The sequence below is a fragment of the Tiliqua scincoides genome, chromosome 1 (assembly GCF_035046505.1).
Source record: "Tiliqua scincoides isolate rTilSci1 chromosome 1, rTilSci1.hap2, whole genome shotgun sequence".
Taxonomy (NCBI): Eukaryota; Metazoa; Chordata; class Lepidosauria; order Squamata; family Scincidae; genus Tiliqua; species Tiliqua scincoides.
Genome location: NC_089821.1, coordinates 272,341,204 through 272,365,691, shown reverse-complemented (window position 1 = coordinate 272,365,691; position 24,488 = coordinate 272,341,204). Strand labels below are relative to the sequence as shown.

Here is a 24,488-nt window from a genome sequence, read left to right as displayed (position 1 = left end):
ATTGTGTAATATTTTATTATGTGTGGTGCTGTTTTTATGAATTATGTTGGCCATCTTGGGCATTCACTAATGTGAAGGAAAGGTGGGATAAAAATTCTTCAGGTGTGACAGGATTTCACTTTGATCTGACTTTATTCTTTGTAGGTAACTCATAATCAGGAAAATGTGTTTGATCTCCAGTGGATGGATGACAGTGCTTTGTCACAAGACTATGTTGAGCCTCTCCTAAAAAACATGGCATCACATTTAAAAAGACTTATAGATGAGCGAGATGAGCATTCTGAGGTATGTGTATGTCAGCAATTTCTCAGTTCTGTTGTTTGGGATTATTTAATCGTTAACAAAATGAAGTGTTTGAGAGCGCAAAAGGGAGAGAGAGATAGAGAGAGCTATTTAAAGCACTGAAACTGGGATCTTCGATAAATTTGTATATTTTGGTGGTCTTTGTAGCCTGTAATCAGTGAAGGTAGCCCTCCTCCATTATAAAGAATTAAAATAAAACAGTTACTTTTTTGAAGCTTCTATTAATTTGCATTCTGTTAAGAATGCATTCTGCATTCTTTACGCATTTTTAAAACACCTCTTTTCCACTAGCATGGAGAGTGGCTATGAGCTGAAATATCACTTTCCATTGCAAATGGGAAATCCTTCTACTAAAATTTATGAGTATGATTAACAATGTTGGGGTTTTTTATTCAGATAAGAGCATAGCAAGCAGCACTGAATTATAGCTGCAGTTCCCAAACCTTTTAACACCGCAACCACCTTGTCCTTTGAGGTGGGTCGCGACATAATGCTTCCTGTAGTGCCACAATACCTTCTTGGGAACCCCTGGAAGCTGCTTCTGCTTGTGCTGAGCCCATGACCTACTACTGCACAGGTGCAGCCTATTTATCCACATCTAAAGAAGGATATAGTGAAAATGGAAAAAATGCAGAAGAGAGCAACCAAAATGATTACTGGGCTAGGGCACCTACCTTATGAGGAAAGACTATAGCGTTTGGGGCTCTTCAGTCTAGAACAGGGGTGCCCAAACCCTGGGCCAGGGGCAACTTGCGGCCCTCAGGGACTCACAATCTGGCCCGTGGGGAACCCCCAGTCTCCAAAGAGCCTCTGGCCTTCTGGAGACTTGCTGGAGCTCATGCTGGCCCAATGCAACTGCTTTCAGAGTGAAGATGACTGTTCGACCTCTCACATGAGCTGTGGGATGAGAGTTCCCTCCACTGCTTGCTGTTTCATGTCTGTGATGCAGCAGTGGCAGCAAAGGAAAGGCCAGCCTTGCTTTGTGCAAGTACTTTTATTGGACTTGGGCTACTGCAAGACCTTCATTAATTCATACAGGTTCCATCTCTAATATTTTATTTATGTAAATTTATTCAAACTTGAAATGTAAATTAATTCGGCTCCTGACACACTGTCAGAGAGTTGATGTGGCCCTCCTGCCAAAAAGTTTGGACACTCCTGGTCTAGTCAAAAGGTGCTGGGGGGGGGGGGATGTGATTGGGGATACAAAATTAGGCAGGGGATGGATAGAGTGGATAGAAGGATGTTTTTCCCCCCTAACACAACACCAGAACCAGGGGACATCCACTAAAATTGAGTGTTGGGAGAGTTAGGACAGACAAAAGAAAATACTACTTTACCCAGCTTGCAATTGGTCTGTGGAACTCCTTACCACAGGATGTGGTGATGACATCTGACCTGAATGCCTTTAGAAGGTAATTAGACAAATTTCTGGAGGAAAAAGTCCATCATGGGTTACAAGCCTTGATGGGTATCTGCAAGGTCCTGATTTTAGGAGTAGGCTACCTCAGAATGCCAGATGCAAGGGAGGGCACTAGAATGCAGGTCTCTTGTTGTCATGTGCTTCCAGAGGCATTTGGTGGGCCACTGTGAGATACAGGAAGCTGGACTAGATGGGCCTTTGGCCTGATCCAGCGGATCTTGTCATGTTTTTATAACTGGATCTTCCAATATTTATGCTTTTAGTTTAATATGGTTGTGGCAGGTTCTGACTTTAATTATTGCAGTGATGCTACTTAAGGGGGTGTTTAATTGTTTGTAATTACAAGCTTTTGAGTTTTTCAAACACATTCCATGCAAATTTGATCTCCCTGACATTTCCCCCTCACCTGTGAATGGCATTATGAAAAAGAAAAAGAAAAGTAATTAAAAGCTGGTAAAAAACTGCTAGACCCACAGGACCTAAAATAAATCCTAAAATAGAAGACTTAAAACTTACAGAAGTGAATGTTAAAAGCATACTCCTACATCAAAGAGACAAACTACCAGCCAGAGCTCCCAAGAAGAAGCTGATAATATAAGCAAGTCCCTGCTCAATTCTTGTGCTGCCTTTAATCAAACACCTTAAACCTAGTCATGTGATCAATCAGTTTTGCAAACCATCCATCACTCTCCTATTCCATTGTCAGCTGTGTTAGAGCAGTATTACCCATCTGCTTGATTTCATACCAACAGAATTTGACACTTCTGCATTACTGTAACGCATTTAGTAATTTGCATCAAACGTAATTTGAAAATTACATTTTTCAACACCAGAATCCAAGTTGCCCTTAGATAGAGCGTCTCCTCCTTACAGTTTATTTTCCTACAGTGTTTCTGTTGCCTCCCTGCAAATTCTTTTCTGATAATGTTCCTCTCTAGACAACACTTGAGTTTGAGCGAACTCCAACTGGTGCTCCGTACTCGGGCAACCGCTGATTTCTCCATTTGACCCAGGTGACAGTATCTTTTATGTAAGGCAAAAACACCCGGGTTCTCTGGTCCAATCCCTCCTCCACTTGAAGGGTAACCTAATCCTAACTGGCCTGGTGCTGCTGGGTGCAGCAGCATCCAAAGGGCCACCACTGCCTTCAGCAGCCCTGCAGATGTTCGTCCCCTTCTCTGAGTAAGGGTACAGGCCCCACAGTGGGGCTACTCTAGTCTGTGCCAGCTATTTTGCCAGCACAGACTGTAGAAGCTCTGTGTCAGGCTTTTCAGATGGGCACTACTAGGTCATCGGATTTGGGTCCTAATATTCCTATTCGTTTTTAGTACTAGGACCCTATCCGTCACGTTTCTGGGGTAATTTTACTTCTTGTGTAACATGATCCCTTTCATCCTGCAGATATTGAAGTTTGGACACATGCTTCGCTCTTTTCATTGTTGTGTTAATGAAGCCCCATTTCTACTTAGGATGGTGATTAGAAGAGAAGTGTAAATACCAGTCAGTGGGAGTTGGTTTATGGTACACCCAGTAATCTAGGGCAGGGGTGTCCAAACTTTTTGGCAGGAGGGTCACATCATCTCTCTGACACTGTGTCAGGGGCCAGGAATAAAAATAATTAATTTATATTCAAATTTGAATAATTTTACATACATTTACATAAATGAATATATTAGAGAAGGAACTTATATGAATGAGTGATGGTCTTGCAATAGCTCAAAGCCTATAAAAGGCCTTACACAAGGCAAGACTGGCCTTTCCTTAGCTTCTGTTGCTGCATCACAGATGTGAAACATCAAGTAGTGGAGGGAACCCTCGTCCCACAGTTCATGCAAGAGGTCAAACAGTTGCCCTCACACAGAGAGCAGTTGCATTGGCCAGCACAGGCTGCAGCAAGTCTCTGGAGGGCCAGAGGCTCACTGGAGTCTGGGGGCTACCCACAGGCTAGATTGGGAATCCTTGAGGGCCACAAGTGTTCCCTGGGTTTGAGCGATAGGTTAATAACCACCAGTGGGTTTCACCAAATCCACTGTCTCCCTTCCTTTCCAAATTCCCTCAAATGTCTTCCTTTGCTTAGTCTTATTGCATTCTTCCCTCTTCTCCATCATAACTGTATAGAGCATGCAGTTTATCCCAATTCTCCTTATTCATCTTATTGCTGAGGTTCAAATGTACCATTAACATGATCTAACCCTGCCAATTTCCATCTGGTTTCTTGCAACCTTTCTCTTAATAATACTCTTTCAGCCCACTCATATATCCTCTGGGCTTTTGCCATAATCCACCTCCTCCTAAATCGTAAAAACTTTGATATTTCTCCCCCATCCATGCATTTCGAAAGGATTGTCAGGGAGATCAAACTTGCATAGAACTTGGTCTAGAACCTTGACACCTTGTAGTTACAAACAGTTGAACTCTGACCATGACAGCCTGAGGGGTGTATCTTCCCACCACCCCTTTTCCTGACCTAACCCCTCTGTCATCAACAGTTGAGCTCGGACAGCACCAGAAAGCATACTGTGCATACTAGTATCATATTATAAGATACTGAAAACTTAAATGGAGATTATAAACCAGTACAAATATTTCTGTTTGATGTCTAAATAACGCAACTAATTTCAAAGTATAATCCATTGTACACTTCTTGCCAGCATCAGTGGAAGGGTTTGGCATAGTGTGTATTAACTGATCATTTTTTTTTTAGGGCACAGTCCTAACCAACTTTCCAGCAGCGAGGTAAGGGATCAGATATTCCCTTCCCTTGAGGAGGCCTCCATGACTGTCACCCAACTGCAGAATGCAGCACATGCCCTATTGACACAGCTATGTCAGTGCTGGAATGTTGGTTAGGATTTGGGCCTTAGATCAGTGTTTTTCAAACTGTGGGTCAGGACCCATTAGGTGAGTTGTGAGCCAATTTCAGGTGGGTCCCCATTCATTTCAGTATTTTATTTTTAATATATTAGACTTGATGTTACTGCATGTGGGGAAATGTTACAGGTCTGTACTTTTAACAGGCTAATATATATATGCTTTTAACATTGATAATAAATGGAACTTCTGGGTAAGTGTGGGTAGGATTGTTAAAAATTTTCCTGCTTGATGATGTCACTTCTAGTGGGTCCTGATAGATTCTCATTCTAAAAGGTGAGTCCTGGTGCTAAAGTTTGAGAACCACTGCCTTAGATAATATAGATTTAGAACCTTAGCTGTATAGTCCTATTTTGAAAATCTTTTCTAAGTTCTTTGGAATATCTTTTGTGCTAAGTGTCTTCTTTAGAAGATATAAAGCGCACACAAGGCTGGATCATGCACCTGATTTTTATCATCAACCTGTTTAGAGTTCCTTTGATGTCAAAGGAAGAATTAAGCAGATGCTTAACTCTCTTTCATGGAAGCAAATGAAATTTTTAAAACACAACCACACAACTTTTGACTGAGTTGTGTGCCAACTGCTAGGATTCCTACTACTGTTTTTGAGTCTGTATTACAGTGCTCTAACACTGGTGGAAAGTACGATTCACGAACCTAATTGCCTGTAGTTTCCAAAGGTATTCCTAGAGCACACAGAGGCACACGCTGCCAGAGCACCAGCAGGAAGGCTGCAGCTGTGCTGCAGCGCACTGTGTGCGACAGTCCTTTTGGGACCTGCTAAGGCAGTTAAGTTGGGGGGGCCAGGGAGGGTGGAACAAATCAGTGACAGTGTGGGAGGTGGGGTGCAGCTGTTATAGGAAGGGAGTGGGTTTGGCGGCAGCAACTGCCACTAGCACAGATTCAAGTTGACCCCTCCAAGCTGCAGAGGCTTACTTCTGGATAAGAGAACTAGTGTTCCCTCGCTCAGTGGACACTTCCATGACACTCCCCCCCAGCAGTATGCAATGGTAGCAATTTTGGTGTTGCTGTATCAGCAGAAGGAAACCATTAGTTTGTGCTGTTAACTTGTTTCCTATGGTTAGAGGTGTTTTTGGTGCGTAAAATAGGATTACAGCCTAAGAGCCCAATCCTGTGCTCAGCGGCATGGCTCCGTGCCGCTGAGCACTGTCGCAAACGTGCCATAAGGCACATTTGCCAGCCTCACTGCCGGGCTCCCGCCAGTGCTAGCCCAGCGCCAGCCGGTGCTGGGCTAGCGTGGGCCGGTTGCCCAGCTTTCGCGGTTCGGCAGTCTCCCGGACTGCCGAGCAGCAACACAGTAAGCAAGGGTGGGGAGGAGGCATTCCGGGGAGGGGGGAGCCCGGTGGGGGGCGGAGAGAGGGCAGGGGAAGGCGTGCCAGGGGCGGGCAGGAGGCATATCTGGGGGAGGGAGGCGGGTCTGCCGAGTTCCCTCCGCTGGATCCAAGGCACTTGTGTAGGGCTGCGCGCCCTACACGAGTGCCTTTACCTTGGTCGGTGTTAAAGTGAGTAACCCCATTGCAGGGCTGCTTACCTTACTTGGGGGAAGGGGATGAAAGTCCCCTTCTCCCAAGGCGCCTCCTGCGGCACCCTTCTCGGTGCTGCCGAGCCTGGGCGCCCCGGGCAGCTCAGGATTGGGCTGCCTGTCTTACTAAACACAATGGGCTTACTTCTGAGTAAGTAACACTGTTTTCAAACACCTCTACTTATGGCTTTGGTATGTTATTACTACTTGTACTATAAAAACTAGTATTTTTCTATTCATATGCATGTGTCTGAAAAAGATTTTATATTGTATCTTAGACTATCATAGAGCTCTCTGAAGAACGAGACTCTCTTCATTTTCTACCTCATGCATCAGCAGCACAATCACCTTGTGGCTCTCCTGGCATGAAACGCACAGAAAGCAGACAGCACTTGTCAGTGGAACTAGCAGATGCCAAAGCAAAGATCAGAAGGCTTAGACAAGAACTGTAAGTATGCAGTTAAGAGCTGTGAACTATCTGAGAAACTCCATGAGTACCCTGAAAAGGAGGATAGTAGGGCCATCACAGGATGGTTGATATTTTTAGCAACATGTTTTATGCCATTTGTGTTGTCTTAAATACAGTGCTATAGGCTGCAATCCTATACGCATTTACCTAGGAGTAAGTTCCATTAATTCAGTGGGGCTATACATCTGAGCTGATACACATAAGCTTGCATTGCTACTCTTTTGTCAAGTTTATGTATCTGACTGTATAAATTACATGAACAGGAATTCTATGCTATTGTGGTCAATTTGTACAGTTGGGAAAATGGAAAAGGAACTTGCATTTTGGACAGCTTTTAAATCAGCGTATTTGAGAATGGTTTAATCTCAGTAAAATGTAATCACTGATCCCAAGAATGCTTAACTTTCAAAGAAAGCTTGGAATGCTACAGTAAGCCACTCCATTATTTCAATAGGACCTATTTCCAGTTAACCTGTTTCTGCCCAACCCACAGGTATACACATTTGATCCCTGTTGCATATAGGCAACGTTGGGCAGAAATGGCTTAAAAGTCCTTTGAATTAGGGTATTTCTTTTGTATTTATTCAGGTGGAATTCAGACACTTTTCACATAATGCAATTTGACCCTTGCTTTGTGTGTGTGCCTATTAATAATAGTATTTGTATTGCTAGAAGGGTAAAAGTTATTTTTGAATACGGAGACATGACCAGTGGAAGACTGACAGAAGCAAGGATTTATTACCTTGCATGAGCAACAATTCCCTCAAGCAGATAAAACACAATATAGCATTCTTACAGTAGTGAGGTCTCTTTTTCCTGAACAAATCCTTATGGGCAAGTTTGCATGTGGCCCATCTCCAGCTGACCACATGACATGCCTGATGGTTAATAAATGGCATCTTGAGCCCCATTTTTTACAGTTCCATGAGGAAAAAGTAGCTGATGGAATCCCCTGAGTTTTTGCTTCATCTAGGCACATGACCTTGTCCCAGATCCTGATATAAGGCAAAGGAGGCATCCTTACTAACAAGTGGAAACTAATGAAGTGTGATTCAGCAGTTCTATCTCAAAATTAACCCAGTAGTGCTAGTTCTCCATGACTGTCCATCATGGAGAAACTGTGCAGATTGCTGTCCTCAGCATGCACAGGTATTCCACAATCAACTAATACAATGGTACAAATGTAAATTGTTGATTGAGTCCAAAGATGTTTTAATGCAATCACATCAACCAGGGTTGTCTGATTCTTAGAGAACAGCCTGTTCTGGGTCATAGCCCACACACATGCTGTGCTTCTCCTGCCTGGGCCCAATTCCCTTCTCCCCGCACTCCTGATTTGCCTCACTGTCACTGCACCATGGCTCCACAGCTTAACTGGAGCTGAGAATGAGCTTATCCTGGAATGGTGGGGGCGGTTCATTCATCTTACTGCCTTGGAACATACCAGCCCAATTGACCCCGTAGGACAGGAGGGGGAAGATTTTACTTTGAGAAACTTGAGTCATGCTGTAACTCTAGTTCAGGGGTGTCCAAACTTTTTGGCTGGAGTTCCACATCATTTCTCTGTCACTGTGTAAGGGGCCAAGAAAAAAAGTATTAATTCACATTTCAAATTTGAATAAATTTACATAAATGAATATATTAGAGAGGGAATTTATATGAATGAATGAAGGTCTTGCAATAGCTCAAGACTTATAAAAGACCTTGCAGAAAGCAAGGCCAGCCTTTCCTTCACTGCCGCTGCATCACAGACATGAAACAGCAAGCAGTGAAGGGAGCCCTCATCCCCCCACTCATGTGAGAGGTCAAATAGTAGCCCTCATGCTGAGAGCGGTTGTGTCAGGCCAGTGCTAGCTCCAGGAAGTCTTCAGAGGGTCAGAGGCTCATTGGAGACTGGGGGCTCCCTGCGGGCCAGATTAGGAGTCCCTGAGGGCCGCAAATGGCCCCCGGGCTGGAGTATGGGTGCCCCTGCTTAGATGTATTTAACACTGTGTGACTCACACTTTTTTCTCAGGGCATACAGGGGGCCTCAAAACTAAGTGGAGATCAGTAAAATGCCTGCTCCCTGGTTGAACTAAGTGACAGAATGTTAGGATGCAGCTTATAGACTGGAGCTAAACTATTCCTGTCTTGAATATACCAAGTTAATTTATTCATTGTAACCAAATCCTGCAGTTCAACAAACCACTCTCTTGACCTTGGTAAAGTTGCAGCCTTTCAATATTTAGTGATTTTCAATCTCCCTATCACCATGGTATGGAACAACCTTTCTTTTACCCAAGATAAAGGGTTCCTGCATGTTCATGGAACTCAATGGCTCCCAGAAACATCAAACACTGAGAAACAAACTGTAGTAGAACATTGTGATGGGTGGGGACAGGAAAAGGAAATTGGCCTGCTTGAGCTAGTTGGTCATAAGCTTTGGGAAAATCCAACTTTTTGTTGCCAGTTTCTCTTCTTTGAAGCAAAGCCTTACAAACAAGGTAAAGCTAAAGGATTTGTACCCTAAATCCTGGCTCTGTAGACAAATTAGTTGTAACGATCGATGAAAAATTAATGCTGGAAGTGTGATTTGCACTGGCTCATTTTTTAAAAATAACATTTATTTTTAAAATAATTGCATTGTTCTTAAACCCCAAGAATGTGTCTCCCCCTCCTCACACCCATCCACCAAGCTGTGAACCCTCTCACACTCCTTCTTGAGTCCTGCAGGGTCTTCACTCAGCAATCTGGAGTGGCTGTAGCACAGCATCTCTCTGCTTCTTGTGAGGTTTTTTTTTTTAGTCTTATCTGGCTAACAGGCAAGCTTAATGGATTCTGCCTGCCTGCCTGCCTGCTTGCCAGAACAGAAAGTGAACAACTAGGCACTGTAGGAAAGCCAAGCCCCAACAACCAGAGATTCCAAGAGCAGACTCATGTCCCTTCTGGATTTAAGTAGGAGCATGGGAGGTTTTACAGTTATGCATTCAAATTCAGTGGCTTCATCCTGACTAATTGGTGTATTTTTCATCCATGATCTTTTATTGGGCAGCAGCAGTGGTAGTCTAGGAGAGATGAGTCTCACGTGGTCCTCACATATTGAGTCAGAGATTGAACAAAGTAATGGGGCACTAATAGCTCAATCCTATCCTCCACTGTTGTATGTGATGAGACTGTGCTGACAGAGCACGTGCTGCATCTAGTGGTGGGAAAGGGGTACAACCAGAAGGTCAAGCAGAGGTAAGTACTTTTTTGCTTACATGGGTTGGCCTTCTGGCTGTTTATTGTTCTCCTTGGGTCCGTGTTGGCTACCTAGCTGGCTTTAGTGAGAAGATGGGAAAGGTTGAAAAATGGGGGATAGGATCCAGCATGCACTCTTGCAGCTGAGATTCACCCATGTCCTAGCCCCTCTGCCAGTGTACCCGTAGTCAGCATAGCATCCAGGCAATTCTGGAGCATGCGCAGAGCCACTGGCCTGTTCTGTGTGTAATGGCAGCAGAATGTTTCCGCCATTTCTGAACGTTTTGTGCCAGCAGATCTGAAGTCCCAGCATTGCAAAATGCCCATAGGAATCGGCTGTGAGTTGTGGTATAACCTGTACCTATCAAGAACAATACTCTTTTTACAAAAGTTTTGACTAGATCATCTAAAGCCAGCTGAGTTAATTGTTATCTCTATTCAGTTCCCTCTCCGCCCCAACATGGCACACAAAGTAATACATCTTAGTCGTCATGAGCACTGAAATACAATAAAAGAAACAGATCTCATTTTCTGATGAGTGGATTATTACATGTCTGTTGAAATGAGTCTGCCCAAGATATTCTGTAAACAGCTGCACTAGGAAAATTAATGCAAATTGCTGTTATTAATTTGACTGGCAGTAAATAGCCTAAACAGTGAACACTGGTTTATTCTGTATAATTAAAGACTATTCCTGTCTCATGTTAGTTGAAGCACTCAGTTGGAAGTATAGTCGTGACTGTGAACTTTTGAACAGTATTTGCAGTGTTTTAGAATTTTATTTGTAAACACATTCCTTGTTAGAAATAAAATGCTAAATAAATTTTAATGATTAAGTTGTTAGTAGCAGTTAGTACTGTGCATAATAAATTACATTGCACTTGTAATCTATTTTTAAAATACATTTTTGTAAAATATAATATTTTGTAAAATATGTGAATATATGGAAGAGGCCATTATTTTGATTTAAGAGGCATAACTTAAGGCAGTGCATTCGAGCTCCTTCACATGTTAGCGTGATGGTGTACAGAATAATAAATTCAGTAATTGTATTCCATGGCTAGATTCATGATGTCTTATTGACATTATTTTATGCTACTTGAAAATTAATCCTCAGCAATGTTGATTGAATTTTTCCATACTTTTTTCTGATTCATTGAGATTATGCACGAACATTTGATTTCATCTGTTTTTTCCATCTTCCAAATTTATCAATTAGTTTTATCACTTCTGATAAATGAATTTTTTAAAAAAGAAAATTGGTTTAAAGTTTAAAGCTTTGAGAGGGGTGACTGAGAGCAAAAAAGCTGGGATGGTGTTTAACACTTTCCCCCCATGCCATTTCTCTTCTTCAGTTTACACCCTCTGTGGTTTACCACCACCAGTTAGTTTCAAAATGCATATGAAGTGGGGTTGGTTGGGGGGGGGGAATGCAAATCATACACATGGAGTAGGCAAATGGTTAAGTATTCACCTGCCTCTTCCTGCTAACAGTTGCTCAAGTGTCTTCCTCCAAGTGGTTTTTCTTAATTATTTAAGACAAAAACATTGTTTGAGCGTGTTGGCATATAACATATAGGGCGCAATCCAAACCCCTTATGTCAGTGGGCTGTGTGCTGCATCCTGCAATTGGGTGTCACTCATGGAGGCCTCCTCAAAGTAAGGGAATGTTTGTTTCCTTACCTCAGAGCTGCATTGCCCTTATGTCAGTGCTGGAAAGCACTGACATAAGGGGTTAGGATTGCACCCATAGTTAGTCCCTGAGTGAGTTATGGAGGAACTATTAACTGATTTAGTTCTGTCTCTTTTTCTAGGCATGTAAAATAAGAGGTTAGTTTTATTTTTAAATTACTCTATTCTTTATTTTTTAATTAAGTGAGGAAAAGACTGAACAGTTGCTGGATTGTAAACAAGAACTGGAACAGATCGAAGCTGAATTAAAGAGACTACAACAAGAGGTTTGGAAATATAAGATCACTTTTGGGGCTTTTGCTCAGATCAAATGTAGCTATTTGTTTTTATCAGTTGAATCACTGATATATTCTCCAAATAAGGACTCTGGATTAAGTAGGTTTTTGTGCCAGGGAGCTGGATTAGGGACTTGCTTTGTCCACTTTGCATCATGTATTTTAAGTGCCTTTGGAAGCCATCCATTCATGCACTTAAGGGTCATTTAAATGATTGACAAATAAAGAATGTTTTAATTTGTATGAACTCTGGGATGCTCACAAGTACAGTACGGTAGGTCTATAGGGAATGAATTTATTTCCAAGCATAAAAACAGTATGTCAGATTTTTTTAATGAGCTTTCAAAAATTCTGTGACACGTCATATGAAACTGCAATCTTGTAATAATAAATTACAATATTAATCAGATTATTTTTTCTTTGAGCTAGTGGCAAAAGCTCTCCATGAGGCATTGCTTGATTTCTACAGTATATTTTTAGTTTAACACCACATAGATCTGTTTTTTATTAGTAATGTTAGTTATCAGAATTGAGGCAACCGCTCCTCATAATTGTGTATCCACCATATGGGAGAGAAATATAATGGGCAGCCCAATCCTAACCTGTGCTGGAAAAGGCAGGTCAGCTGCCCTGCGCCATATCCAAGGCAGGGTTGGAGGTGGCTGTGGCGCAGTGGGGTAGAGATACTTTTCCCCTTACTCCAAGCACTGCCCCAGCCACTGCAATGGGGCCACTCAGATCTGTGCCAGCTAAATCACTGGTGCAGATCTTAGCAGCCCAGTGCAATGCCAGGCTGCTCAGGAGGGGGGGTTAGGATCTAGCCTAAGTGCTGGAGGCCAGTCCCACCCTCCTTCCAGGCCCAGCCCCCCACTACCCCAAAATGCCTTCCCCCAGCCCTCTCCAAACCCACTGGTGGACCACTACCAATGTGAACATACTGGCACAGGTCCAGATCCAGCATGAGGAGGCCAGTGTCTTTCTTTGTGCCGACCTCCCCAATTTCCGTGGTGCTGCAAAAGTGCTTTACAGGACTTTCGTGACACCCAGAGTCCTGTGCAAGGACTTGCGCAGGCTTATGAGCAGCTTGGATTGTGCCTTAGCTCTCCTTGAAGTTAAAGCCATGAGTTCTGTTGGCTTGAATGGCTATTTCTGGAGAAAAGATTGTCCTGATTTTCTCTTCTGAAGGCTGCATTGCTGTGGTATGTATTGCACAACACTTGTCCAACACTTGTCAATATGAATATAACATCTCTTTGCAGAGAGTCAAATAATCTCAGTGTTTGTTGACTTGTTAGAATGATAGTTGGAAAAATAGGAATTCATAATTCTGTGCAGAGTAAATGCTACTGAAGGAAAAAAGGCGAAGAGAATGGTGGAAAGGGGATGGTTATTGGCAGCATTGACTGCACCAGTATTCTATTCTCCTTCCCAGCTTTGATCTATATTCCCCTGGTCCACTCAGAGTTATGCCAGTGAAAGAGTTGGTGCAGGTCCGAGTAGACCTGTCAGGGAAGGCTTACCTTAAGGAGACCTCTGGTACTGCCAGAATACAGTCTGCACTCGGTGTGGCTGCATCAGTGGGGTAGGGGCATTTAGTTAGGATTGGGCTGTTAGAAAATAATGGGGCCAGCATGGGTTTGTCAAGAGCAAATTATGCCAGATGAATCACTTCTCATTTGATAGAGTGACTAGTCTGGTGGACTGCAGGGACTGTGTGGACATAATGTACCTAGATTTCAGCAAAGCATTTGAAATAGTTTCGCATGATATCCTTGTGGATATAATGGTAAATATTGGGCTAGAAGGTACTGCTGTTAAGTGAATTCATAGCTGGGTTGAACAACTATTTCCAATGAGCACTTTTAAGTGGCTATCTGTCAGCCTGGAGAGACAGGTATTCAGTGGCATAGGGCTCTGTTTTGGGCCCTGTGCTGTTAGAATTTTTATAAATGATCTGAATGATAGGGTGGAGAAGATGCTTATCAAATTAGCAGATACGACAAGCTTAGGGGAATAGCTAACAGTATGAAAGACAAAAACTAGATTCAAAATAATATTAAGAGTCCACTAGTGGGCCCATACCAACATGAAGAAGTTCAGTAGAGACAAATGTTTCTCCACATAGGACCAAAAACCAGAGGCACAAGTACAGGGTGTGGGAAACCTGCCTTAACAATATATGTGTGAAAAAGATCTAGGCGTCTTGGTGAACCATAAATTGAACATGAGCCAGCACTGTGATGCAGCTGCTAAAAAAGGGAATGCATTGCTGGGCTGTGCTAACAGGCATAGTTTCCAGGTCATGAAAACTAATAATTCTGCTCTATACTGTACTAATCAGACCTGAAATTTTGCATCCAGTTTTAGGCACCTTGTTTTAAGGAGGACACTGATATGCAGGTTTAGGGAAGTGCAGCCGTGATGCTGCGGTGTTTGGAGACCAAGTCTTATGAGGAATACTAAAAAGAGCTTGTTACGTCATACAGAAGAAAGGAAAGGGCTTGCTTTTAGTGATTTTTGAGGGCACGACTAGAGCCAATATGTTGACACTATAGAGGAGTAGATTTAGGCTACATTAGGTAGTATTTCCTAACTGCAAGAGCTGTAGTGCAATTGTTGGCCATCCCTAATTGGAGGTTTTCAAGCAGAAGCTGGATGACCATCTGTTAGAGATTCTGTAGTCGCTTGTGCTGAACGAGGGGTTGGACTTGAAAGGTCCCTTCCAACTCTAGTATTCTGTGAACTTTATCCATCAAGACAATTTAATCATTCAGGTTGCCTGTGTTATCAGAAGAAGAATTCCTTTAAAAATGGAGTAACTTTGCAATTTTGGGGTTGGGGAAGTTGTTTCAACATAAACATGGAATAATATTTGTAAAAATCCCAGTGGAAAATAGGGTTCAGCCTGCCTATGTAAACTGCCTTGAGTCTATGAGTTAGGGCAGGGGTGTCAAACATAAGGCCCAGGGGCCAGATGCGGCCCGCGGAAGCTTTTTATCCGGCCCTCAGGCTCTTAACTGCTGAACCATGCTGAGGTGTTACTGCTGAAAGGCAACCCACTTGAAAATCGAGCTCGCCCATATCTTGAAATATGATCAAGATTTGTATATTTTCTCTTCAGTCATGTGCAGCTATTGAGTTCCCAAGTGAGAAAAAAGTGCTTATTTTTGGTCATAACTTGTTTAATGACATCACTTCCTGCCTAATGACATCACTTTCGGCCCTCAGCAAGCATCATGAATGCTATTCGGCCCTCTATATGAAATGAGTTTGACACCCGAGTTAGGCCGTACATAAATACCACAATAAAATAAGACTGAGTGCCCAGAAGTGGAAACAATTAGATTGGGATAATCAAATATATCTATCTAAATATCTATCTAAATTAGTAAGGAACTTGTTGCATCTCTGTGTAGGGTGAGATCCTTTATACACATTTGCAATCGAAAATAGCAGAAATGGCTGAATTCATTTCCTGTTTTACAGAAAAGATGATTACAATACAGGGCTCAGATATGTTTCTCACAATAATAATTACACAGGCCAACACACATTTTGCTTCCTTAAATTTGCACCAATTGCTGGGTATATTTGGGGTGTTGATTCCAAATATTGGAGACATGGCATTGTCTTTAGTGAATGGTTCAAGCAGCTTCCTCATGAGGAAGCCTCCAGCATGGCTTCCTCATGATGAAGCTGCTTGAACCATTCACTAATGAGTCTATACTGTATCTCCAAAACTAGACGTGATAGGGCAAAACGGATGCCATTTTTGGAATTGGCACCCCAAATTCATATCAAACCACCATAAATTTTGGGGAAAACTTTTCTGACCCTCAGTTTTGCAGGCTTGTGTTATAGAATCTCAGTGACTGGGATAAGGCCCAAATGAAAATGAGACTTTTATTCATAAGAGTGCCATCCTACGCACTCTTACTTAAATGTAAGCCCTATTGAATTCAGTGAGATTTTCAAGCAATGCATAGGATTGAGTTGCATGCTACAGTTTCACATTTTTACATGAATCCAAATATAGTTGTTTTATGTCTTATTACTCTCAATATTCCAAATGATTTAGTGTCTTTCCCTTTGCTTTTAATTGTCCAGACATGTCACTTAATGTGAATGCATGGTATCAGTCATTCTTTGCAAGATCTAATTTTGTCCAAGTATTCAAAATATAACTTTTTTGTTTGTTTGCTAGAATATGAATTTGCTTTCGGATGCCCGTTCTGCCAGAGTGTACCGAGATGAACTTGATGCTTTCAGAGAAAAAGCAATCCGGGTGGACAAACTTGAAAGTGAAGTCAGCCGATACAAAGAGAGGCTACATGATATTGAGTTCTACAAGGCTAGAGTAGAGGTGACGAAGTTTTTAAAATTGTTCTTAAAGTGGTATTAATTAACGTGTTGCAAACGTGTTGCAAAAGATTCTTACTGTTGTGAATCTCCTATTCTGGTAAGAGGAAGGGTGACATTCCTGATGTATGGGAAGCCCTCCTCTCCAGGAAGTGGAGTCGGTGTGACTGAAAGTCTCCTCCTTCTGGGAGGGTATCCTTTTTCCCAGACTGGTGTTGGAGAGCACTAGTTCCTTTGTTTGTGTCATCCAACTGGCGACAGTCACTGACCACATGTCTATCACTGAAGAAACTGGAGAGGGAGAAGAAAAGACAGCAACACGCGATGCCAAAACAGATAACCAAACAAGAGAGCTGCAGAAGTAGCTGGGTACACTGAGCAGAGGAAAACCTAGCCACTATCCAGTTATACCCTGTCAAGCCTGATGTAAGAGGCGGGTGGAATGTTATGTTAAGATGTGTTCAGTTAGCTGGCATCTCCAGTTGTCTAAGGTGGCAGCCAGTTAACCAAGTTTGCAGCTTACAAAGTGTCAGTTTAAAAGCTGCCTGTTCCCTTCAGCCCCTTCCCTAACTTATTGGACAGGGCTTCCTCTAGTGATGCCATTCAACGCTCTTTTCCTCAGAAGGGCCATCTAGGAATGGAGATTATTTACTTCATTACAGCAGAGTATCCATTCCTAGAGGACCCTCGAGAAAGTAATAAAGGAAGGCAGAGTGGCACTGCAGAGGTGAGCCTTGTCTGAAAAGTGTGATTTGGGGTTGCTTCAAGATCTGTAAAACATTGTTAACCAGTGTATTACTTAATTGGCCATTCCTGTTCCCTTTGGATACTCAGTTGCAAAGCTTTTACTATACTTCTGTCCTTCATCTCTGTTCCATATCTGCTATCTGAATGGAAATGTGGGAGATCTCTTGATGCTCAACTATGTCGTTGCAATTAGTAAACTGTCTGCATCAGTTAATTGAAACTTATCTTTAGCACAGTGGTTCTCAAACGGTTTAGCACCGAGACCCCCTTTTTAGAAATGACACTCTATCAGGGCTTTACAAGCCCTGCTTTACCTAGCTTTTCAAAACGGGGAAAAGGGTTTCACTTTACCAGCTGCTCTAGCCTATGTTTTTATTCTTTCTACTATTGGGGGGAGCACCTTCTGCAGTATTTGAGGTCCAGATTCATCAGATCAGGACTATTCTGGTGTTCTTACATTCCCCTTTGCCTGTTCTTCAGTAGGCGACAAAGCATATTTGCTTATTCACAAGTAAACTGCAGCATGTGCAGCTGAGTTTCATTTACCTGGTCAGCTGGGGGAGACTTCCTTTTCTAGTGTTTTTGGGGGGCTGCGTTTATTGGATTGGAACCATTCTGGTGGTGTTGCATTCCTCTCAGCCTGCCCTTCAAAATGGACTGAGACATATTTGCGTATTTGCGAGTAAATGCGCATATGCGACTCAGTTTCACTTTCTGTAGGGCTCAATACATTTTCCTTGTCATCAGCTTGTCAGGTTCAGTTTCATGGCCCACAAACAAGTAGGTTGCAACCCATTGGTTTTCACTGGTTTTAGTTTTTCAGTGACTCACAGTTTGCAAGGTGGTGTTCCAGTGTGCTGGACTACCCATTGCAAGGAGTTTACAACAGAAGTTTCTGTTCTGAGACACAACACAACACTGTTTTTAGCATATAGAAACAGTGTTTAGAGGAATTCAGAGTTTCAATTTAAAAATGATACTTCAAGCTCACAGCACATTGGCAACAGAGTATGGAGTCCCAGCATTTGGGCAAGAGGCACTTTGCTTCCTTGTTCGACATTATTACCAGACCCGACCTTCCTGCATCCAGACACACTGATTTTCAATCTTGTGTATTTTTGCATTTAGCATTTGCCACTTCTGGGTTCTGAAGTGAATTTTGATTGCTAAGATTACAATCCTATGCACACTTACCTGAAAGTAAGCTTCTTTGAACTTCTGAATACACAACCATCGGATTGCACTGCATGTCAGCCCAAAAGATAGAATGATGCAGTAAGCAGTCTGTAAAACATAGGGTGCAATCCTAACCCCTTTCCAGCACTGACATAAGGGCGATGCAGCTCTGAGGTAAGGGAACAAACATTCCCTTACTTTGTGGAGGCCTCCATGAGTGACACCCAACAGCAGGATGCAGCACATGTCCCACTGGCACCGCTCTGCCAGTGCTGGAAAGCACTGACATAAGGGGTTGGGATTGCGTCCATAGTTTTTGTATTTATAAGGGTTAAATGGCTATTTTTTATTTTTGTTTAATGCATGCTATTTGTATGTTCTGTTAATTACCATATATACTCATGTATAAGTTAATCTCATGAATAAGTAGAGAACAAGTTTAAACCAAAAATCATAGAATTTGCTATGATCCGTGGATAAGTTGAGTGTAAAAGTTAGAGGTGTATAAAATTCTTTAAAAACGATTTACCAGTAATAGTTCTGAGGCAGCAACGGAAAGCCAAAAAGAACAAAAGGAGCAATTTTACCTTCTTGTCCAAACAAGAAGGTAGATGTCCAAACAAGAAGGTAGATGAAGGCACTTATGTGAGTTGTAGGCTTTGTTAGGAATATAGTACAATACCCATAGCCACAGTCCTTATAGAGACTAAAATTCCCATAAGAGCTTTCACCTTTCTTTCTGTTTGGAGAAGAAGGTAAAATGTCTTCTGTTTTTTATTTGTTTGTTTTGGTTTGTTTGCTTTCTGTTGCCCCCTCAGAACAGGTAAGTAAAGTGGCTCTGTTTTTTTACCCACCCACCCCCTGCGTGTTGCTTCTCAGCCTGCCCCCCCCCCACCTGCCCAAGCAGCAGCTTTTAGAAGCTTTTTTGACTATAAGTTGAACCAGGTTTCCAGGGTAAATTTTTGTCTTATATGTGAGTATATATGGTATATACTTATGCATATTGAACTTCAGCTTCATATTTCTTCCTAATTCTTATAGGAGCTAAAAGAAGATAATCAAGTATTGTTGGAAACAAAAACAATGTTGGAAGATCAGTTGGAAGGGACTCGAGCCCGTTCTGATAAACTGCATGAATTAGAGAAAGAGAATCTACAGTTAAAGGCTAAGCTGCATGATATGGAGATGGTGAGCTTACAAGATCAGACCTCAGATATGTTGGTTTAAATCAAGACAAAATGAATTCTGCTGAATTTGCTAATTCTGACAGCTGCTGCTGCTTTGTCTACTTTATGTGCTTCACTGTTTGAACTGGGTTACTTTTAGTAAACTCAGCATTGAATATTTTTAAAAGTGACAAAATAGTAAAAAGAGAGAGAGAAAAGCCTTGAATTCAGAGAATGCCAGGCAGTCGAATCCTGAGCTGCCTGGAGCACGGGGTTGCCAGAGTGCCAAAAATGGCTGCCATGGCATTCTGAGTGCAACTGGGCAGCCGCCGGAGCTCCTTGGGAGAAGGGGGCATTCATCCCTTTCTCTCAGGTAAGGAAAGTAGTGGGGCTACTACCCCTTCCTTCAGGTAAGGAAAGTAGTAACTCTGGAGCTGCCACAGAATCAAAGAATTCCATGTTGGGCCACATGGCAGGATCCAGTGGAGCAGAGCTCCACCAGTCCTACCCTCCTCTTACCCTACTGCCTCTCCTGGCATATCTTCTCCCCGCTCTCTCCCACCCTGAAACCCCTCCCCCCACTCCTACCTACCTCTCTGCTGCCTGGTAGTTCAGGCAACCGCCAAGCAGCAAAGTACCAGCCTTCCACCAGTGCCAGCCCAGTGCGAGCTTGCACCGGGCTCATTCTGGTACTGGGCCAGCACTAAACCCACAAACGTGCCTCAGGATTGGGCTCTAACTATCACCTTCTCCTTCAGCAGGAGACTAGCTTGTATTTAAAACACATATAGTTCGTATCTTCTGCAGGCAGGAAAACAAGTGTGGCACATACCTTGCAGGTCACAGTCATCATTCTCCATGTTGTCCTTGTTGCTTAGATCTGCAGACATACCAGCAGTAGTCTTTGGGTTCCCCTGCACTCTCCCATGGGAGTTTGCCCTGTTCACAAGCTTGTTCATTAGCTGATCGCTGTGGGTATGACTTCTAAAAGAGTTGGCCCAGAAGACTTGCCACCTTCAGACAGACTGCTTATCATCTCAACTAGTGCTGCTTCCAGTACAGCTTCCAGAACATTGGACAGAGGCACCCAATGTTACCCATTTTATATATATGTTAAGTTTAAGTAGATCATCCTGTGCTCCTGCAACTAATTCTAAACAATAGATTAGAAAATTCACCTAGTTAACATTTTGCACAAATTTGGTTACTGAAAGAAGCAAGTTCCACTCTACTCTGCACTAGTCAGTTCTTACTTGGATTAGTGTGTTCAGTTCTGCGCACCACATTTTGAGAAAGACATTGAGAAGCTGGAAGCTACTCGTCTGCTTGAGGGCAGGGAATGCTGGGCAAGGGAGCTCTCGTGAGGCCAACAGGCCTTGCAGGACCTCCTACAGCATGCCCTGCTATGGTCCAGGAGACAGTACCGTGGAGCAAGTGCAGTGCAACTGCCTGTCTGGATTGGGGGGCTGCATGCCACGAGAGCTGCCAAAACAAGCCTCACAGGTTGCATGTGGCCCACAGGCCACGTGTTGGACCAACCTGTGATAGCTTTTTACATATTTGAAAAATGCGTATCATGGAAGAAGAGAAATTACTCTCTGTTGCTCTTGAGGGCAGGATTAGAACCAGTGGGTTAAAATTATAGAGAAGTATGTACAGGTCCAACCTTGTTATACATGGATTTTTAATACACAGATTTGACTCTACACAAATGGCCACTGCAAGTGAGAAGGAATGTGCTAATCCTTGGAGAAGGGGAAAAAATCCATCCCTTTAAAATCACAGGTTGTTTTTTTTTTAAACTGCTTTTCTTGCTGTTGTAGAGAGGCAGCCATGCATTCAGATCAATTCCATTCTTCAGCTGAGCAAGGCAAATGCAGGGGGTCCTTTGCATTTCTAATTGCTGACTGCCTCTCTACAACAGTAAGAAAAGCTGTTTTTAAACAGCAATTGTAAAGGGATACATTTTTAATTTTTTAAAACTGCTTTTATTTAACACATTTTATGGTATCAGCAGGGAGTCCCAGAATCAAACTCCTGCATTTGTCAAGGCATGACCTTATTCCATTAGGAGCAACAGAGGGGCAAGAAACCTGAAATTGGAACTTTAAATCTATTTTTCCACTGTTTTTTATCCAAGGGTTGTTTAATCTGCTTGGGGTTCCAGAACGGAACCCCAGTGGATAACGAGGAATGACCTGTATAGGCTACACCAGTGGTTCTCAAACTTTTAGCACTGAGACCCACTTTTTAGAATGAGAATCTGTTAGGACCCACTGGAAGGGATGTCATGACTGGAAGTGACATCATCCAGGAAGAGTTTTCACAATCCTAGGCTGCAATCCTACCCAAATTTATCCAGGAGTAAATCCGATTTACTATCATTGTTAAAAGCATATACATAGTAACCTGTTAAAAGTACAGATGTGTAACATTTCCACAAATGCAGTCGCATACCATAGTATCAAGTTTAATATATTAAAAATAAAATATTAAAATGAATGGGGACACACCTGAAATTGGCTCGTGACCCATCTAGTGAGTCCTGACCCACAGTTTGAGAAACACTAGGCTACACATTAGAAAGAACTTCCTTACTAAGAGTGCTCTGACACTGGGAACCATCTCCCTTGTGCAGTATGTATACTCTCCCTCATTGGAGGTTTTCAACTGAGGCTGCATGGCCTCCTCTCAGGGATGCTGTAGTAGTTGCCTGCGCCATGGCTAGATGACCTTCAAACTCTAACATTCTGTGATTCTATAAGTCAGTCCACTTTGACAGTATTTACAAAGTTTTCTGTCAATAATATTTAAGGAACGTGATATGGATCGGAAGAAAATTGAGGAACTTATGGAGGAAAACATGACTCTAGAAATGGCTCAGAAGCAGAGTATGGACGAATCACTGCATCTTGGTTGGGAACTTGAACAGATAAACAGAACTACTGAGCTTTCTGAAGGTAGATAAACCTTTACTTATTTGCCACACAGATGGGAAATGGTCAGCTTGTTACAGACTGGTTTAGTTGTTTGTAAACAGTTCTACTCAACAAGTTTCCAAGGCTGTAGTCATGTGGAGGCAGTAGCATCTAGCCTAGTTCATCTATCAGTAAAGCTACCACTTTCCAGTCACCGTTAACATTAGCATTTTTTCCAGCCCCTGAATTCATATTAATTGCTACTGGGAAATGGTGGCTGTAGGTCAGACATAGCATTGACAAGGCTGTATTCACAGACCTGTGGCTATTCCACATGGATCAATTTACAAACATTGGAAGTAACAACAAGTATTTTGAAGACACTCTACTTTGATTTGTTTCATGTCATTTATTTTTTGTTTTATTATTAAGAATATTTTTATACTGCTTTTCAATAAGAGTAGTTCACAGAGTGGTTTACATAGTAAAAATAAATGGATCCCTGATCCTAAAGGGCTCACAGTCTAAAAAATACAGAAGAGACACTAGCAAAGCCACTGGAAAAGACACCATGCTGGTGAAGAGGGACACAGTGGTATAGCAGCAGGTGGGGTGCAGTCTGCCCTGGGTACCAGCCATAAGGAAGTGTTAAGGAAGGTGTCAGCATCACTCCTGCCCTGTCCTTGCCAGCCTCAGACATGCTGCAGCTTGGCTGGCAGGAGACTTGGTTGTTGCGAAGAGACGGTGGGCAAGAGAGCCAGTGGTGCTTGCTGTGGTTGAAGCCGACATACACCCAAATGCACACCACACCTGGCTGACTGCAGCCAACTTCTCTTCCCTCCAGCAGCTAAAACTCAGCAACTTGGAAGTGATGTGTGACATGATGACATTATTATATCACTAGCAAACTTCTAGATTCCTGAGCTCAACACTGGGTGACTCTTGCGAGGCATTTGGAGAAACAGTTGCTCTCCCTCTGCTTAAATATAAAATGACTCCACTTTAAAAGATGCCTCTTTTCTGCAAATCAGAACTTCTCTGTTAAAATTTCATCTCTTCCATGAACTCACTAAGTAATGAACCTCCCCAGCTATAGTGTGGGTATAATAATACAAACCTTAAGGATTAGGATAATACATCTGAAGTGCTTTGAACATTAAAAAATGCAGTACCAGTGGTTCTCAAACCTTTTAGCACTGGACCCACTTTTGAGAATGACAGTCTGTCTGGGACCCACCAGAAGTGATCAACCTGGAAGTGGTGTCATGACTAGAAGCGACATCATCAAATTGGATGCGTCCTCATTGTGATGCCAGAGCTGGGAGTGATGTCATCAAGGAGGAATTGATATCTCCCATAAATTCAATCAACACCACATGGTGGAGACACAGTTGTTGGTGCTAAAAGAAGAGTATCTCGTAGCATATTATTCACTTTTATTGGGTTATTTCTCAGCCATTTTCCAATAACAAAATGTAAGAAAAAGTGTCTGTTTACAACCTTGACACAACAAAATAATATCCTGGACTGCAAAGTAGCCAGAGCAAATATGGAAAGGTGAGCTTGGAAGATTGGCAGTATCTCAGCTTTTCAGGGCCACAGTAAGCCACAATTTCATGAACTGGAAACCCAGAAAAATGAAAGCAAATGACAAATGACTTTCTGAAACTGGGGAACTTTTTGTCAAAGTCATTTCTTCAACATGTTAGATTTTCATAATCTTTTGTCATGAAAGAAGCAGAAGCTATTGAGGCCATGCTTTCTGTTTTGCCTGGAATAATGTATGGTAGGAGCATGGTGAAATAGAGTAGAGTGACTCGCTTGGTTCATAAGATGTACATTTATTCCAAATAGTAAATATTCTGGAAATAATAAGTGGGAATTTTTTTTCAATCATATAGTTCCACAGAAATCACTTGGCCATGAAGTGAATGAACTGACATCAAGTAAGTTACTAAAACTAGAAATGGAAAACCAAAGTTTGGTAAAGACTGTGGAAAAGCTTCAAAATACAGTGGGATCTGTGGAAGGAAGTAATTCAAAAATTCTGAAAATGGAAAAGGAAAACCAAAGACTAAGTAAAAAGGTACTAATTTTCTTGATATATTTTAAAATAAGAAGGTGTTAAATCCTGGGATAGCATTACGTTCTTATGTTAATTCACAAAACAAAATTTCTGAATATATAAAAAATTAAGACAAACTAAAGTTGCAGATGTATAAATTTCATTTTATGTCTCCTTCCCTGTTTTCTACTCAGAGACCTTTTTGTTTTATACTTGGGAACAGGGCGTGTGGGAAACCTCTTTGATATTAACTGGAGGAATG

The 24,488-nt window shown here is 42.2% G+C and overlaps 1 protein-coding gene and 1 pseudogene across 3 annotated transcripts in view; both read left to right on the top strand.

Moving 5' to 3' along the window:
- Window positions 1–24,488, top strand: part of CCDC88A (coiled-coil domain containing 88A) — a 156,626-nt gene that overhangs the window by 58,705 nt on the left and 73,433 nt on the right. For all 3 annotated transcript variants that reach the window (XM_066626045.1, XM_066626036.1, XM_066626027.1), the window contains exons 7-13: window positions 145–285; window positions 6,419–6,588; window positions 11,705–11,786; window positions 16,000–16,158; window positions 19,119–19,265; window positions 22,059–22,203; window positions 24,063–24,247. In XM_066626045.1, the coding sequence (XP_066482142.1) occupies window positions 145–285; window positions 6,419–6,588; window positions 11,705–11,786; window positions 16,000–16,158; window positions 19,119–19,265; window positions 22,059–22,203; window positions 24,063–24,247 (1,029 nt within the window). The remainder of the gene's footprint in view (window positions 1–144; window positions 286–6,418; window positions 6,589–11,704; window positions 11,787–15,999; window positions 16,159–19,118; window positions 19,266–22,058; window positions 22,204–24,062; window positions 24,248–24,488) is intronic.
- Window positions 11,802–12,006, top strand: LOC136638361 (U2 spliceosomal RNA; annotated as a pseudogene).